Below are 19,158 nucleotides of genomic sequence, written 5' to 3' on the forward strand. Positions count from 1 at the left end.
CCTCTCGACTTTGCTGGCAAACAGAGACACGTTTCTCTCCTGAAGCGAGAAAAGGCCCCACATTCTATCTTTCAACTTGGTGGGATACGTTTCAAGCTTCTTGCCTCGCCAGACACTGGAAAGTATAATGATATTGCCTTGACTCAGATCCTGGGGCCATCATAAACAAGGTTCAACGTGTCTGGTGGTGTGACTCATCCTTGGAAATGAACGGCCCATCAAGAGTGGTTAGCCAACTTTGGGTAAGACTACAGAAGAATATAGTTCGGTTTGTTTAATCTTCCCCCCCCCCCCCAGTTTACATCTTTATATCCTGTCCAACTTAATTAATATGTCATGGACCGCAGAGCTCATTGCAATAGATTGTGTGGAAAAGAAACACTCAGACTTCAAAGAAGAAATCCTTTTAAGTGTAAATATTCTAACGCGGTTTAAATATCAAATACATGTTTAATGCCCAGTGATTTTTTTTTTCTTCAAATGTTCTAATGCCCGTTTTTTATTTTGGGGATAAATGAAAGTGATCCAAGCAAATACTCCTTAAACTTTAGTTTTAGCTCAAATATGCTGAAAGAAATTGAAGTTAGTCATTTTGTTAGCTTAAAAATTAGCAATTGGCCATCAGAAGAAAATATGAGAGTATAAACTTTCAGATGGCCTACATTTTTAAAAAACAAAACAACAAATTCTTTTTAAATTTTCAAAGCCATGGGTGTGGCTCGGTTGACAGAGCACTTGCCTAAAGGTGGCCTTGGCCTAATGGGTCACCATCTTGAAATAAAACACAACAAAACCGGGCTGGTGAGATGGCTCAGTGGGTAAGAGCACCCGACTGCTCTTCTGAAGGTCCGGATTTCAAATCCCAGCAACCACATGGTGGCTTACAACCATCCGTAACAAGATCTGATGCCCTCTTCTGGAGTGTCTGACGATAGCTACAGTGTACTTACATATAATAAATAAATTAATTAAAAAAAAAAAAAAAACACAACAAAACCGAAGCTAAAATGTATGCTGAGAGTTTAATCAAATGTGTATTTCGTACCTATTTATAAATGCCTATTTATAAATGTAGTGGCTTTGCAAAACACTCCCTAGTTAAGTTCCAAGTCAGTAAAGACGGGATAAAATGAAAAGATGAGGAGAGACAGAGGCTACTGAAGCGGAAAAGGCATCAGTGATGGTTGACATCGCCAGGTGTTATTCAGTTGACGACTGACTGCTCAGGACTGTGGACAACATGGGGGCGACTGAAGAAAAAGGGTGAGCTCAACAGAATGGAATTCCCCAAAGAGTTTAAATTCGACCGAGTGAGTTAATGTTGTGAGGCAGACAGGTTGTTGTAGTCTAGGATTAATAATAGTCCAATTGAGTAGATTTGATTTTTAAAAGTGCATTTTTCTCCTTTCTGAAATAGTGGTTTTAAATTATGTTGTGAACTTTGGAGATGGAAGAGGGAAGGTATGAGAAACGAAGAGACATCAAGGTTTAATAGACTAATATAAGAGACTCCTTGCTATGATTTTGGCATCTGGATGGTTAGAAAACGCTAGGGTTTGGTTCCTTTTAGAAACCAACTATAATCCCTTCCCCGCTCCTCTTTCTCTCAATACCATTCCCTTCTGTCTACATAACTCGAGAGGACTCCGGGACAACTGAGTTGAGTCAAAAGAATGATGTTCACTTAGCTGGTTTTAAACTCTGGAAATAACTTGAAAAGGTGATTTTAATTTTAATAGTATTGCAAAGCATACCAAAATTTCAAATTTTCTTTCCACACTGGATGAGAATAGTTGTAAGCAATATGGCTTCTAAGATTTTCCTAAGACAAAGCCTAATTTAATTTCTTCTACATACCAAAACAAAAAAACAAGAAACAAACAAACAAACATCCTAAATCTACATGTTGATCAGACTAACTATATATTGGCTAGACACTAAGAAAATATAATCACTATTCGACATGGCATCAGATCTGTCAACTCAAAAGCAGTAACAAACCCAGAGGGCAACACATCCTAGTCCCATAAGGTCAGGGGTCAGAGTCCAAGGCTGAGCTAATACTCACAGGTCTCCATCTGAGAATGTACTTGGTGATGTGTGAAGGCTCCGGGGCATTCCACTGGATGGGGTGGGAATTGGGCTGGCTTGGGGTCTCTGTGATAATTACTTGAACAGGTCCAGTTGTGCCTGAAAATGAAAACATGCCATCTCTTTAGCTTGGGCGTTCTTAAAGTTTTACTAGACATGGATGTCCATCCTTAAAGACTTTTTTGCTTCTCAGGAAATATGGGCAAAATAAAAATGAGTAAGTCTAGTTAAACCTACGTAGTGACATTAGTTGAAGAAAAAACAGTCTGATTTTACCTGGCAATCATTGCCTTTCCCATAAGAAATGCAATTAGAATTCTTTTTCTAATAAATACAACAGAAACCACTCTAGTGTCTCATAGCTTGCTTTCTTCTCTGGCTTTCAAAGTAAGATTTGGGACAACTGTGACACTTCCTTAGCATGAAGAATGTAGCTCAGACCAAGGTTTATTTCCCCATCAGTCTAACTCTTTGGAAAAAAAAAAAAATCTAGTTTTTTGGTTTTGTTTTGTTTTTTTAACTTTTACTTAAGAAGTACACTCTTAAAACCACTGTGGGTCAAATTGTTCAAAAAAAAATTATCTTTTTAAGCAATCACCAAGTGAAATGATATTTGAAAGCATATATTTAAAATTCAATATTTTCCGATCTTGATATGACTGTTATTAACAAAATTTAAGATAGATTCAGTTCTTTTCCTTGGGGAAAAGAAAGCAAACTAAGAGAAAGGAATCGATTTTTTAATATAGTTGATTCCACTATATTCCCATAGATGAAGAGCCTCACAGATACAAATACATTAAAAACATTTCTTTCGAACACTATTTAAAGAGGTTCCATATGAATGAGTAAAAACAGACGTTTGTTCTCATATTATTGATGACCATCTGCATAAGGTTGTTAAATATTGCGGGTTTAGAAAAAATCTGTTTACAGAATGGAAATTTATCTTCTCTGTATGCTATTCTTTGTCAGTCAAAGTTCATCTACACAAAGTCCTTAAAAAAACCTAAGACACAAAGTTCTCACTGATGGCTCTATGAGACAGAACAAAATTCTGCAGGTGGATAAAGGAGTACACTACACTACCTGCGATTTTCTGAATGCTCTTGGAAAAAATATATTGACTTTCAGATTTAATTATGGTCTTCAGCTTCTAAATTCTTTGAAAACAAAATCTTCTTTAGCAGAAGAAATATGTAACTTACATATTTATGTGACCTCAAAGAAATTTTGTACTCAACTTCCACACTGGGAATAATTCAGTTTGTTGAAGTCTAACAAATATTCATTGAGTCTTGATTTCACTTAATGCTACAAGCTGAAATGTCAAAATTCTCAGCTTTGCATCCTAAGGGGCATACAACCCACACTCCACACAGGTTGGGTGTCCCATTAATTAACTCAAGTCAGTTAAGTCATAGATAGCCCCCTGGAATAGCTCCTCCCATAGATGAAGAGCCTCACAGATACAAATACATTAAAAACATTTCTTTCGAACACTATTTAAAGAGGTTCCATATGAATGAGTAAAAACAGACGTTTGTNCTCATATTATTGATGACCATCTGCATAAGGTTGTTAAATATTGCGGGTTTAGAAAAAATCCTTGTATAATCTCTCAGGTAGAGACATTTCACATGCATCTTATTTACTGAATCTGAGGCTGGAAAACTTGTGTAATGATTAAATCTCCTTGTCTATTAAGAGAATACAAATGACATTTACTGTCTGTCTAGTCATCAAACCCTGTGATCACAAGGGTGACAGAAGGCGGGAAAGGGGGGAGGGGAAGATGGCCGCAATGATTAACCCAAGTGAATCATAACTTCATTTCCTTTCTCAGCCTTTCAGCGCAGGTCTAAGATTCTATTATTTTTAATTTTTAAAACACCTGTATGTGAGAGAGTATGGGTGCCAGCAGGGGACAGAAGCATGGGTTCCCTGAGCTGAAGGTTCAGCAATTGTGCTGTCTAATGGGAGGGACGGGAATTAAACTGTGTAAGGACTACAACCTCTGAACTCTCAGCTCTCCAGGTCCCTAAAATGATGACAGGGTCCACCTTCAAGTGACTGCCCTAAGTGCCAACGGGGGTTTAGGGCATTTCTGTGCAGGGATGGAAAAAAGGAAAGAAAGAAAGAAAGAAAGAAAGAAAGAAAGAAAGAAAGAAAGAAAGAAAGAAAGAAAGAAAGAAAGAAAGAAAGAAAGAAAGAAAGAAAGCCAGCTTCATCTGTTTTCTAGGTCAATTAAATTCCAGGTCTCCACTACACTCTCCACTACAACATAAGATTTAAAGATGGGAAAGTTAAAAGGCTAGCTATCAGTTACATTATTTAAATTGAAGGGTTTCTATAACCCCTTTGATGCTGGTTAGTTGGGGTGATCCCTGCCACCCACCTCCCCGGACCTCTGACACTTCTAGTAGCAATCCCCACTGTGAGATCTTCACTTGTAGGATGACACATTATACACTTTCAAAATCAGTTGACAATAAGGTCAGAACGAGTGATTTCCGATAATAGTGACCCTGGAGAAGTTAAACATTCACGGGTTTTTTTTGACCCGAATGGTTCTTTCTCTGCCTTATTTGCTGAGAGCCGTGCTTTCCCGGTTGCTTATTGACAAACCAAATTCCTGTTTCCCTTTTGTTAGTTTGAACATCTCTACCAACTCAGTAGGAAGAACAAACAGGGCAAGGCTCAGACAAGGTCTTTCAGCCATCGGAGCCTCACAGGCTAGGCATGAGCCCTTGAGCAAAGCCTCCATTGAGATAAACACCGGGCTCGATATCTGGGGTCAAGCACTCATCTGCTTGCCCTGAAATCTCTTCTGTGCTCAATGGCTTTTTGACATTGCCCTTTTTAGAGACAGGGAACAAAGTCAACAGGTAAAACTCCTGCTAGCTGACTTTTCCTATCCAACAGCAGATCTACCCTCAATGCTTGAAGCAAGACTATGTGGATAGGCTTGTTTTAACAGAAAAAGAAAAGGTCTTAAAAGAAAATAAATTTCAAAAATTGCCCTGCTAAAACGGACAGTGAACACAAAAATAAACTTCTATTCCTGGCTTGTATCATTGGAAAATCCAGTCCTCCTAAGCATGTGTTTTCTGAATTCATGGCTTATTTGTAATCAGATTTTAAACTGTATTAAGTTGACCAGGTGTATGTGCACACCTGTGATCCCAGCCTTTTGGAAATAGGAGACAGGAGGCATGGTCAGAAGTTCAAGTTCATTATTGGCTATATAGTAAGTTTGAGGCCACCCAAGGCCAGATGAGACTTTCAAAAAGCAAAACAAAGCAACTGGATTAAATTTTTAAAAATGTTAAGTAACTCACTCTTAAACCAAAGTCCAGCAAGAAATACAGGCTGCTCTGAGCTACACACCTTCGGAAGCAGTCACCTATCCTACCCTGATGATGTCTAAGGGCTGTGCGGAGGAGGATGTCCTCAGCACATAAAAACAATGAGCGTATTCTGGATATGGGAGGCATGCAACTTTAATCCCAACACTTGGGAGGCAGAGGCAGGTGGATCTCTGTGAGTCTGAGGCCAGCCTGATTCACAAAGTAATTATGTCCAGGACAGCCAGAGCTGCACAGTGAAACCCTGTCGTTGAAAAACAAACAAAACGTCATTACAGGAATGGTAGACCGGTGCTCTGGGTTTCTGACTGTTAGTGAAGGACTGGAAGCAATTTTAAAGGTGGCTAGCGAGCCTCCCTTTGTACACAGGAGAGGTCAACCAGTGTCTCTTTCACAACACAGTCAGAGCAAGGACACAAAGCTTGCTCACATGCTCACATTGTCTTGGGCTCTCATCGTTCACTCTGGGACACTCTTACGAAGATTAGTTTAATCTTAGTATTTAATCTTAATGCTTATGGAGTTAATTTATTATTATAATATTTTGTCTTGCTTGTGGATTATCTCCCCCCACACCCCAAATCTTTGTGTTTCTGAATACAGGTTGAGTTTCATGTCTAAAATATGGGCCAGCAAGATGGCTCAGGGTAAGGTGCTCGCCCCACACAAACCTGTAGACCTGAGTCTGATCCCCATATAAAGAACTGTGTGGGAAGAAAGAACTTCAAAGTCCACTCTGACCTTCACGTGTGTGCCGTGACCCAGTGCCCTCTCCACACACACATCAGATAAATAAATAAATGATTAACGGAAATCTAGAAGCCTGCTGAAATGGCACTCATAATTCAACGTGTGAAATGTTAAGTGTTTTCCCCACAATGAGTTAATGCCTACGGCTAGGCATGATGTCTTTATGGGAGAACTAACAACAACCAAACAAAACAATGAGAATCTAGCAATAAATATCAACAACAACAAAACCACAATAGATATTTTAGGGTATTCGAACGGTATAGGTGGAGTTGACCAAGTTTCTTGGCTCCAGATTTTGTTCCATATTACATCTCACTAAACAAATGAAATTTGACTTAAAGAAGGGCTTAAGATGGCAGGGAACAAATTCATTCCTCATACTGTACTTCTTGCCCTCTGTCTATGTGACTTCTCTTTAAGAAACAGAATGTAAAACTCTCTTTCACTTCCAGTCCAAGTTACTTTATTTATAGCTCTACTTGAACATACACACATACACACATACACACGCAGGCATGCATGCCCATATGTGTGCATATGCACAAACACATAGACACACACAGGCACGCACACTTGTGGGGCACTGGGTGGCGCATCAGGCTATGCACAGACAGTCTGGTCTCCAGTCGAGCTGAGGTCTGAACCCCGGGACCCAGTGGTGATAATTCACCTACATGGGACCATAGGCGTTCCCTCATGTCTCCTGGAACCCTGGCTCCTGTCAAAGTTTCTGCCCCCTCAGTCCCAAGAGATGCATGGCTAGTAGTCACATACACAATGTCCCAAGCTTCTGACCTTCAGGTTAGACTCCTCCCCAGTTACCTAGCAACAGTAACAATAACAGCCTATTATAAGAGGGGCTGCTTGGCCCCACCTCACTCTCTTACTCTCCTCTCCTCTCACTCTCCTCAGGCTCTCCTCTCTCTCTCTTTCTCTACCTCTTACTCTCTCTTTCTTACTCTCTAGTCTTTCTTCTCTCTCTCTCTTTCCCCCTTCTCTCCTCTTGGCCATGGCTGGTCTCTCTCTCTCCTTTACCTTTTCTCTTCCCCCTGCCTTTCTATAATAAAGCTCTAAAACCATAGACTGTCTCTGTTCATCAAGGCCCGCTGTGCTTGGATGATAGAACAGGCTTTCTCCTAATGAGTGGTTTCTGATCTCCCAATGGAAGGCCTTCCAGTGCTCCAGTCAAGGCCTGGACTTAGGATTCTCGCCTGCGTGGGAACCTCTCTCTCCTATATGCCCTCTCTCCCATAACCCCAGGGCTACAGGGTGTCGCCCCGGGGACCACGGTTGGGGGCTGCCCTTTGTCCACTCCCTGTCAAGTGGGGTCAGTGGCTTAGATGCCCACCCGGGGATGAGTGGAAAGTGTCTGGCAGCCCTCCCACGTCGGCCTGCCCAGAGCATAGGTGGAACGCTGGCCGGATGTGGGCTATCCTCCCTTCCTCCTCTTCCCCTACACCCCTTTAGTTCCCATACCCACTCAGTCACACATGTACACGTACAAACACACATGTACACACATGCATGTGCACATACATATACACATTCGTCCATGTGTATGCACAAGCACAGACACACACTCGCCTGAGATAAAATGAACTGAAGTATTTTCATGTAATGGAGTCCTCAATACTGTGTAAAATGCAAAATTGTAGCGTGCACTTTTTCATAGCCTTTGATTTTTCCCTGATGAAGGGTGGAAAAAAAAACAATTTAAGTTGAAAATGCACTTAACTATTAGACAGTAATATGAAAAGGGATGGGACAGAGCAAGGCCCCCATTGGGTTTCCAAACAGTAGCACAGACTGGCATCCACGGTCTGCTTCTGTCTCAGAGCTACTTACCTGGGTAGGTCTGCAGAGGTTGACAGTGCCACTCCCCAATGCCACGGCCGTAGCAGTAACACTGGTATCGGACACCATGCACAAACTTCTCCCAGGAGTCACCAATCTGGTAAAATGTCCGGGTCTCTGAATCTTGGCACTGGTCTAGAACATACACAAAGAAAAGATTAAAACAGCCTCAAACACATCATTGTAGTGTGATGAAGTGTATTCTTAAAGTATGAACATAAAAATTCCAATTCTTACAAATATAGTTAAAGTAAGTTGTAAGTGTATGTGTTTGTATGTGTGATATGTGCATGTGTGTGAAATACATGCATACGTTGTGTGAAACCATTTCCCCAGTCCTAAAGTAACATTTTGTTCAAATCATTTACCTTATGGGAAAATTAGTCGTAAAAACTAAAATGAACCTATTGGGAAGGATATTTAGCGTCCTACAGGGGAAACATGGCTAAATTTAAAAAAATGTAAAGATTAAAATTTCAGCATATAGCCAAAATCTGAAGATTAATTTTAGAAAACTAGATGCCAATTAAAAGTTTTAAAACTAGATGTTAAAGTAACTGACTTGCCATCTGTAAAACAAGAAAGAACTTTGCAATGAATGATTTCATTTCGTATACTTCTTCGGAATTCAGTAGGTAGCTTTACATTAATGAGCTAAATCTGAAGCATGAACAGCTTTCTAAGCAAGCCTCCCTGGATCTGTCGGCTTAAAAACCGCAGGCCAAACAAACTGCTGGGATCAATTTGCTGTCTCAGTAAGCAGTCTGCCTCCTTCAGTGAAGGAGAATGAACTGACTATCTTAAACTTCGGATTTGGGGAATAGGCTCCTTATAATGTTGAATGCTCAGTGATGGCCCAGTCCTATCTATTTATCTATTTATTGTACAGAGAGGCAAAAGCTGAAGTGTTTTGGCAGAAGGCGGGCATCTTCTGGCTTAGTCCTATACCCATGTTTCTGCAGTCAGTAATAGAAACTTCCTTTGACTCAGAACCAAAAAAGCTAACCCCACTCACTCAGTAAAGCCACCAAACTGAGCGACAACAAAAACCATGAGTGACAGTGTCAGATTGTATACTGCCCCATGAGGAGAACACACTTTGCAAAGCTCTCTGCCGGCCGATGGATGAGGCAGGTCTGGAGAGAAGGAAGTCTGGCAATACCAAATAGCTTTCCTTATCCACAACTGGCCAACCAACCAACCAACCAACCAACCAACCAGCCAACGTCCTCCGTGAAAACCAACCAAGCAGAGGCAGCCACTTACCAATGGGGTCACACTTCCATCTGCCCCGGCCCTGACCGAAGCAGGTACAGTTCAGCATATGTCCCTCCTCGTGACGCTTGTGGAACGTGTCATTCACATTGTAAGTAATGTCATCAACGATGCACTGATCTGTCCAGGGAACAGTTGGGTGGGTGATAAGCTTTGACTAACGAAATCAAAGAAACTGTACTTTTCAAGGCATTTGGTTCTACTGCTGGACTTAACACCTGCTAAAATACATTTTCTACTGGCACAGAATAATCTTTTTTCAAAGCTTAATAATATTAATTTTTACTCCCCTCTTATTCTGACTAATAGACTTATAATTGTCAGGGATTACAGTCCATTAAACTAAATGCCATGGTAAAATATAGTTTCCTGTAAAGAAACTAATTTCTCAACAAACTCATGCCTTAGTTCCTCTAACATCCTCACATGGTTGATGATTTTATTTAAATTTTTGGTTGTTACCATAAGAGGAATAGAGAAATTTACATAGCAAACACTATCATGTGGTAGTCTTGTTTCTGGAATGGAGAGCAGTGCGCGCTGGTTGGGTTTTTACCAACTTGACATAATCTACACAGATCTGTGATGAGAGAATCTCAATTGAGAAAAATGTCTGCATAAGACTGGCCTGCAGGCAAGTCTGGGAGGTTCTGATTTGATGAATGGTTAATTGGAGGAGGACCCATTCCGTGGCGGGCAGGTAGTGTTACCTACCCCTGGGCAGGTAGTCCTGAGCTATATTAACAAAGCCGGTTGAACAAGTCACGGGAGAGCAAGCCAGTAAGCTGGGCTCCTCAGTTTGTGTGGCCTCTGCTGCTTCAGTTCCTACCTCCAGATGCCTGCCTTGACTGCCCTGACTTTCCCCAGTGATGGACTGCGGCCTGAAAGGTGTAAGCTGAAATTCACCTTTTCCTCCCCAAATGGTTTTGGTTTGGGTTGGTTTGGGTATTTTTTTTTTTTTTTTTTTTTTTTGGTCATGGTGTTCCACAGCAATAGAAGCCTAAAACAGAAGATAATTGGATCTGGGAAATACAGTGACATCTATGGTATTCAAAAAGTTTTAGAATGTATGTCAATGCTGTTCCTCACTCAATGAGAAATCCCAAAAAAAGTTACATTCTATCTTTGGGACCCCATTTTCACATCTGTCAAACTATGGCTATTTTGCATGCCTTATTAAAGTTTTCTTCCTGCTCTGGAATGTTCTAAGTAACAAAGATGACTCCTAGATATCTCTATCCATTGGTTACCATTAAAGGAGTCAATGCAGGGCGCACTGTCTGTGGTTTGGCTATGGGTACTATTTACCATCTGAGTTCCACCTAAATGTTACTTTTCCAATCAAAGAAATGGAAAACTGAAACTGCTTTACTACATCAACAGCTCCTCCTATTACATGTCTGAGTCCAAAGGGGGGGAAAAAATGGATTTGAACAAAAGAAATTAGTCTAAAGTTGTATTCATCTCCTTAAATTTGACAAATAGAAAACACTTCCCCCCTTGGAGAAATGATGCTATATCTTCTCTAGACATAAACACGGGCGGAACCTTGAACTAAAAGGACCAAATGTTGGTCTCTCTTTGGGAAAGCCATCCTTTTGGCTCAACCTAAAGGCTTACATCCTGAGAATATTTCTAGAGCCCTAGAACTATTCAACTCGCTCGCCAGCTTTTCTCAGCGGGCTCCTGGAAACAAAGAGACTTCTCCCGCACAGCGAGTGAGTGGCTAGCCGGGCACTGCATGCCTCCTTCTCTGCTTTCGAAACTACAGGCTTTCTCTCTTCGTCAACACACCAGCATACCTCGGAGCTGGGAGTAGGGGATGCAGGCCCATTCTCCACGACCGTTCCCAACACACGTGCACCTCATCATGTGGCCCAGGTCATGCTGCTTATCCCACTGGTCCCCAATGCGATACATGACCCCTTCATTGGTTGTGCAGATCTCCTCATGGGCTGGTAGGAAATGGAGAAGAAACACTTGGTAAATGATCATGGGATACGAATGGATAGGCATGTGAAGATAGTAGTCTTTTTTGAAAATCCTGACAATTCTCTCTTGTTTGGGAAGAAGACTTGCATGTATGTAGCTGGACGAAGGTGGAGTTTTGAACTCTCCAGGAAAGAACCAGTCCAGAGGAGATTGGAGAGAAATACCGAAAGGGCTGGAGAAGATTAGACTAGAAAAATCTCATCTACACATTGATCCTCATTGTCTAGAGGACTGGATTAACTACAGCCTTGTGACTTCACCTAGTTCACTCAAGTTCAAAGGAAAACTGTGAGCACAAAATCCCAGGTAAAAGCAACTGTCCCTCTTAAACCCAATGCCATCTTCTGTTGAAATGAGAAAAAGGAAAGTGTAGTTTCCTTGCGTCTGAGCACATGACTCTCCATGACCCTCAGGATCTTGGTTCTACAACTGGAAAAGATGCCTTCTACTGGACTCTCAAAACTTAAAAACAGTAAGAAACCCTGATTCCTCTTTCTGTATCCAGGTAAACTGAGGACAGTTCTGTATATGCCAGAATACATTGCCATTGACAGTTTTCTCAATTTGCACATGGAAGATACAATACGTAGGTGTGTAGATGTGCATCGTACTCTCCCAGATCAACAGGCTGCTAGCAGCTCCACACCCATAACTCACAGGGCTTCCTCTTACCAGCCATTGGGCAGAACCCAAACTTCTGATCGGCATCGTAGTTCTGGGTGGTGCCACACCATTTCATGTTGTCCCTGCGACCCTCAGAGGTACAGTCGGTGTAATTCCGGTTGTTGTACAGGAAGGGGAAGTGGCACAAAGCACCATTGGAATTTCCGCCTCGAGTCTGAACCAAAACTGCCCAAGACAACACACAAACCAGAAGATTACAGCTGAGCTTTGGTGTGTACAACAAGGAGAGACTACCGCAGGCTTACACAGGGCCAGGTTCCGGCTGCCAAGTCCCAGAGGGCCTATCCACAAATGAAAAGATATCTGATAATACAGCCCTAAGCTTCTTAGTGGATTTTCATCTTCACTTTCAAAATAGATTTAGATCTCATGTTTTCTCATTTTCCCAGCCAAGGGGGGGGGGGGGAGATTAAATGATAGCTTTGTGTAAAATACGACTCTACACGGAAGATAAGTACCAGCACCCTTGACATTTATCCTGTGTGTTCATCGGCTCTGTGGGATCATCCACTGATTTCAATACTTGAGTGTCTTTAATCACATCATAATCCCCATGTGTCGAAATAATCAAACCATAGGGCTTTTCCCTCGGTGACATTTCCCCAGTGGTGCTAAGGGACATGGAAACTGCCTGCCTCTGCTGTGGGATTAGCTGTGCCTCTTGGGTCCAAATAGATCAAAGCGGTAGTTCCGTGCAGCCTCGGAATGACTGACTGACTGCTGGCACACGGAAGGGTGTGCATGGCAAGGACAGACAGACATACGTCTGCCCTACTCTGGCACCTCCCAGGACACTCACCCGCATGGTCTGTGCAGAAGGAATACTTCTGGTCTTGTTCGTAATTGGAAGTTGTGCTACACCACAGATGCCCGTCTTGCCGCCCTTCGGTGGTGCAGGAATAGAAGGTCCTGCCGTTGTAGGTGAACGGGAGGACACAGGGCTCCCCGTTTGAATTGCCACCATATGTCTGGGTCACGGCTACAAGCATAACCAAGAGTCTCGGTCAGTACAGTTGTTTTCCACCCTCACCTCTGACCCCAGTGGTGACAAATTTCTAATTTAAATGGAGACCATGTTACTAAAGGGTCAAGATGAAAAGTCAAGTCAGCTGGTTAAGGGTGAGCCAGAGTTCCCCTGTTAATGTCTCTGGGAGACACTTCCGCTACCGTGACTCAATTTCCCCATTTGTAAAGCTCTATTAATACAAGTTATTATGATTCGAAGATGGCACAGAGAAATACATGCTTGCTTACATTCCCAAAAGAAGAAACAGTATATACGGCTGCTCTAGAAAAACAATCTTAAAAGAAAGTGTTTTTGACCCAGAAGAGACAGTGTGCTGCTCAAAGACATCTATAATTCCAAATTAAACTCGGAGTACAGATTATTGGCTAGTTGAGAAAAAATAATAAAAAAATAAAAAATTTTTTTTAAAAAATGATGTTCTTGCAGCATCCCTTTCGGCAAATACAGATAATGCAAAGCAGTTTGATCCTCACGATAGGAGGAAAATATACAAGTTATAAGAATAGAGAAGAAAATGTCAACTACTGTGATTTTTATCACAGGATTATAACCTTTTCTGGGTTTATCGTTTTACATTTTTTTATGAACAGCTAAGATACTGCAGACAGTGAATGTAGGACCTCTGGTATCACTATGCAGAGAGGGTGCCTACCTGTCTCCTGGCAGCTGACTCCATTGCCCAGGCACGTGCACAGCATTTGCTTGTGTCCTTGAGACTTCAGCCACTGCATTCCCACAGAGTAGACCACACCACTGTCTGTGACACAGTGGCCGTACGGAGCGGGCTGGGGGTGAGTCTGCGGTTGGTAAATAGCTGTTCGGACATCAGTGAAGGAGCCAGATCCTAAGAGCAGGAGAATGAGAAAGTTCTAAAACTGGAAGCAAGAAGTCAATGAGTCCAGAGTCTTCTTGGCCTTGACCTGGAACTTCCCCATTCAGCCTAAGGTGAGTCACAAGACGCCTCAGATAATCTCATCAGAGTCACCTGAACAGCACAACCCAGAGGATTATCTTCCACAAACCTTCAGTCATGCTAGGAAGCGACCCATCTGTGAGCTCCACAGCCCTCTAGCGTTCCCCTCCCGCCTGGCTGCTAGCCTTCCCCGCCCTGTTCTAAGCTTCAACCCACTGAGCTGCTCATCATTCCTGGGTACCTTGCTCCTGCCTTCTCCCTGTGGCTCCCCATTCACCTGAAATGGTCTGCCTTGTCTTTCCTCCCTCACAGCTCTCAGATGCTCGGGTGTGTGGCCTTTTCTCTTCCGGAGAGACCCCTGACAATCCACAGGGGATATCCTACCCTCTCTAAAACCTGGCTCTCAGGAGGCCACCCTGGGAGCTACAGATGTCCTAAGCTAGCCCTCTTCCTGGGTGTCTGTGCTCAGCAGAATTTCTTAGGATGTGTGCTTGTTTTCCTAAAGCCAACCAATCCCCACACATTTCCTCTGAGAGTTAACACCGCGGACTGTGCTGGCTTCTCTTTTAGAAATCTGACTTTTGAAGGTCCGAGGCCGTAGCAGCAGCAGAACTGGCAGTGGAAGAGCTTCCAGAATGAATCTAGCCTCTCCCCCAGCGCTGGTGAGCACTAATACCCAAAGAGAACTCAGACAATGGTGTCAAGGCCCACCATACAGAAGGACGTCAAGGCCCTCATAGAAGAGGTTGTTTCATTTAACGGTGTTTCTCAAAGCTTTTAATAATGAAATACCTTAGTATATTAGTGATGCCATAAAAATAGTTAACTGGGATTAGATGTATTGTTTAAGTATATTTAATCCTTAATCTAGTTCAGTAAACTGACATTCATAGCTGTTCTTCCTCTTATGGCCAATAGCTGTTTTTATTGATGATAATTGGATAATGTAGAGATCATCAAATGTAACCTTGTTTGCTTTCACAAGGATTAATTAGGTCAAGATAAACTCATCAAAAGGGAAAAAAAAATCTAATTACTATTAGCTGAATGATTGATTGCTAAGAGGCTAAGTAACAAGGCTGGAATATCACACAGTAAAAGCTAGATGAAAACCCAGAGCGCAATAGCGGGAAGGCAGCCCCCACAGGAGCTGCATTTCCTTCTTCAGGTGTGTGTGTGTGTGTGTGTGTGTGTATGAGAGACAGCATTTGACTGGAACTCACTAAGTAGCCAAGGATGACTCTGAACTTCTGATCCTCCATCTCTCTTCCTGAGCCCTGGAATCACAGGCACAACCCACCCTCCTTTTACTTAGTGATGGGGAACCAAAACCAGGGCTTTGCGCACGGTTGGCAAGTGCTCCGAACCCATCCTCAGACTCTGACAAAGCATCCAAGATACATACAAATACCTTTGTTTTAGTTATTCTTTTAAGTTTATATAATAATTATTGAGGTATTTTGGGAGGGTGCTGGGAATTGAAGCCAGGACTTGAGGATTCCAAGTGCATACCACACGTTCACTCACCATTGCTTATACATGTGAGGGAGGGTTGCGTGCACATTATCTATGTGCGCATGCATGTGGTGCATGCAGAAGGCAGGGATTACGCCCAGAGCCATGTATCTTGTTTTCTAAGACACCATCTCTCACAAACCTAGAACACGACTTCCCCCCAACTCCCCCAAGAAAAGAGGGCTGGCCAGCCTGGAACCACCCACACAAAAGGAGTGTAAACTGGCTGGTCTGTAGTCCCCAGGTACCCTCCTCCTGTCTCCATCTTCTTGGTGCTGGGATAACACCATCGCACTTGGATATTTACTTTGGTTCTAGGCTGAACTCTGTCCCCTGTGCTCATAAGGCAAACACTGGACTAACAGAGCCGTGACCATCGTACCATGTTTTCCAACCCAATCCTCTGTGCTAAAGGCATGTCTCCACTTCACGCCACTCAATTTTGTTCACAATATAGAATGAATATTTTTAAACAAAATTATGTGAATTCAAAGTTATGTGACTCCAGCTTCTTAGCTGAAACTCTATAAATCACTCTGTCATGGTACACCGAGCTGTCCCCTGGTCCCAGCGCCTCACCAGCGGAAGCACTTTGTAGCGCGTGTCGCTCACACTTCCACTCCCCTCTGCCATTGCCTGTGCAGACACACTGAAGCAGATTTCCTCGGTTGTCCTTCTTGCTCCACGTGTCTCCAATTCTATAGGACGTCCGGGTGTCCTGATCGTTGCATCTATCTGTTTCGGGAGAGAAGCATTGAATATAGAAGTTACCTCGTAACCAACATGCAGCCATCCACACTAAGGTAGGGATGTTGCAGTTGAACGCTTCTGAGTGGCTCTTGTTGCTGTTAGTACATCCTATCCAGTGCTGGTGATGCAGATATTAAAATTCAGATACACGGTTTGTTACAGCACAGCCCTACCTCTCCATTTGCCAAAGGAAAAAAAGAGAAAAAATATTGTTCAGTGTCTTTTATTGCTTAAAAAAAAAAAATTAAGATTTTCTACATTGGTTCTTTTGACTCAATTCATTCTTTGGCAATCTACTTTTTATTCCCCAGGGTCTTCCAGACCTTTTCCTGGTAATTACAGCCTATGGCCCTCCTTTCAATAAACAATAGGGAGGCAGGTCTCTTCAACTGCCCCAGGGAAGCTATCAAAGTTAAACGCACCAATCTCTGCACTTGTTATGTAAAAGTATTCCTGTGGAAAAACAACTTCTTTGCCTAGAAGGTTCTCTTTTCTTGCCCCACCCAAAACCACCTGTTTTACAATTACCAAGTCACCCACACCTTAACCCCAGCACCTGGGAGGTAGGAGCAGGAGGAGTGTTAAGAGCTCAAGGTCTCTCTCAGAAACATAGTAAGTTAGTTCTAGGCCAGCCTGGGCTTATGAGAACCCTCCCTGTATAATAGTAATTGTAATAATCACAGTAATAATAAACAATAACAACTACAAAATGTCTTATCCCATGGCTAAAAGGTCTCTTCTGGAGTTAAGGATGCTGTCTCTTATTATCCCTATAAAAAGCTGGCCTCAGGCATCCTTCTTCTCCCTTCTAAGATTGTCTTGAAGTCTTAATTGCTGCCTCCGCCTTCAAAGTTCCATCTGTAGAATTTCAAACTAACAACAGCCTTGGAATTTGCTGAAGCATGAATTTTAAAACGAATGCAAAAAAAAAAAAAAAAAAAAAAAAAAAAAAGTCAAATCTAGATATCTTGAATGTGTTTTGTTTATCCAGCTTAAACTAGTAATTAAAAATACCACCCAAGTTCAAATTCTTTGCCACACAAAAATAAGGCATGGAAAAAGATCAAATGTTTCCCCCCAACTTATAGGCTCCTTAGATCTTTTGATTTAGAACTGGGATGAGCGTCAGTCTTCCAAGCCCTTTGTGGCAGTATTTTAGCTGAAGACAAATGAGACATCTAATTCTGGGCCACTTAGCTGGCTGGCTTAGTAAGGGCCCTAGCCACCAAACCTGACAACCTGAGGTCACTGCCCCCTGCGTGGTCCAAACTGTCCTTTGCCCTCCAAGTACACACTGTGGCGTGTGTGTGTGCCTCCCACCTCCACACACAAAATAAACAAATGTAGAAAGAAATCTAATTCAGACTCTTCCCAATCACTATAAACTCTTCTGACAGCATGGGAAGCGTCTCAAGCAAATAGCATGGGATCAACAAAATGTCCCAAGTACTTACTTTGTATGTGGTGCTACAGGGAGGGACATAGGAACTGGGCATCAGCTTAGCCTTCAGGGAACACTTAGTAGGTCAAAGATGAGGAAGGCTCATGTATTAATCACTTACAAAGCTCAGCATTAGGAGTTTCAACAAAGATACTGAAAACAGGTTCAGGTTTGACAACACTTGGGGCGGGGGCGGCCTTGGCAGAAAAGACACGTCCCTTGGACCTCTGTTCTTGTGTGTATATGCATTTGCCTGAATCAACGGTTGATTTATTTTTTTTTTTTTCCTGACACTGCAAATGCAGCAATATTTAAGTCACCAAGTTAGACCCTTACTGCTCACATTGTAGTGTAAGAGCAAGGACCGGTTATAATTTAACAGTCTCTCTGCCCAGCAAATGAACAAACAACACACAGAAATTCATTCCACTTTCCTGTTAGGAGGATAATACTGGGCAAGACTCATTTCCACTAGGTTCATGTTTAGTCAGTAAACCTTATTTAAACTTCAAACATAGAAGGAAATCTGGACAAGGGTAGAACCTTTTATTTCCATGTCAATAGCTCCCCCCAGGTCAAAGGATTCATTTACATGCTACTTTAGGGATTTAATTGTCCTTAGTACCAGAAAGAAATCTGTGATAATCTCCAGATCAAGGAAGAGCCAACCAGCGTGTGAATCATCACTAAGGCTCTTTTTACTTTTCCTAGCTGACTGCCTAAGGCAGTGTAGAACTGAGTTATTGAGTATCCTCTGAAGAAGCAGAAGGTGTTGGTTATACAGTTTCTCTGGACATCTTAGGACCACCAAAGCATTACCCAGCACTACAACTCTCTCTAGGAATCCAGAAGCAACAGCAGGCTGCATTTTCGACAGAAAAGAGCTAAAACATACTTCTGGAGGTACAGGTGATGCGTCCATTGCCTTCGCCTAGACAAGTACAGTCCACCATCATCCAGCCTTGGTAGGGCTTTTCCCAGGTCTCCCCCACGACGTAGGACGTCCCAGCAGCATGATCAAAACATTTCTCGGCTGGAGAAGCAATGGGAAAGCAAAAAGAAAGGAGGAAAAGCGATTTAAAATGATAGCGTCTCCCTATAATTTACAGCGTAGCAGGGAAGCAAAACCCCAGCCACAGGTCTTAAAGTGGCACTCTGTTCGGAAGAGCAGGCACACCCTGCAGCTAAGCACAGAGCAAGAAGCCAGAGCAAGAGGAAGCCCCAGCCTTGCTGCAAGTAAATTCTGTTGTCCTAATGAGTACACAGACAGCATTTTCTGCCAGTCCCAAGCTTCCCACTAGCATTTCAAGTGGAAAGAAATGCATGTCTGTACCCTGTGGGAGATGACTAGCCTATGCAAAAATCCCATTTTTTTAAAAAATTCATTAATTTGGTCCTGGGAATTGAACCCATAACCTTATGTTAGCCTCAGCAAGTGCTCTCTACCACTGATCTCTGTGGGTCTCTAAACTAAACCAATATAAAATATGAACAA

General features: G+C 42.5%; 1 protein-coding gene across 12 annotated transcripts in view; it reads right to left on the bottom strand.

Annotated features, from left to right (window-relative positions):
* The window catches only part of Fn1 (fibronectin 1), a 67,774-nt gene that overhangs the window by 44,031 nt on the left and 4,585 nt on the right, over positions 1 to 19,158 (bottom strand). For all 12 annotated transcript variants that reach the window (XM_021197239.2, XM_021197234.2, XM_021197233.2 and 9 more), the window contains exons 5-13: positions 18,559 to 18,696; positions 16,052 to 16,207; positions 13,697 to 13,888; positions 12,817 to 12,996; positions 12,006 to 12,182; positions 11,144 to 11,296; positions 9,333 to 9,461; positions 8,058 to 8,201; positions 2,069 to 2,190 (exon numbers count right to left, since the gene is read on the bottom strand). In XM_021197239.2, coding sequence (XP_021052898.1) covers positions 2,069 to 2,190; positions 8,058 to 8,201; positions 9,333 to 9,461; positions 11,144 to 11,296; positions 12,006 to 12,182; positions 12,817 to 12,996; positions 13,697 to 13,888; positions 16,052 to 16,207; positions 18,559 to 18,696 — 1,391 coding nt within the window. The remainder of the gene's footprint in view (positions 1 to 2,068; positions 2,191 to 8,057; positions 8,202 to 9,332; positions 9,462 to 11,143; positions 11,297 to 12,005; positions 12,183 to 12,816; positions 12,997 to 13,696; positions 13,889 to 16,051; positions 16,208 to 18,558; positions 18,697 to 19,158) is intronic.

The sequence above is a fragment of the Mus pahari genome, chromosome 5 (genome assembly GCF_900095145.1).
Source record: "Mus pahari chromosome 5, PAHARI_EIJ_v1.1, whole genome shotgun sequence".
Lineage (NCBI taxonomy): Eukaryota > Metazoa > Chordata > Mammalia > Rodentia > Muridae > Mus > Mus pahari.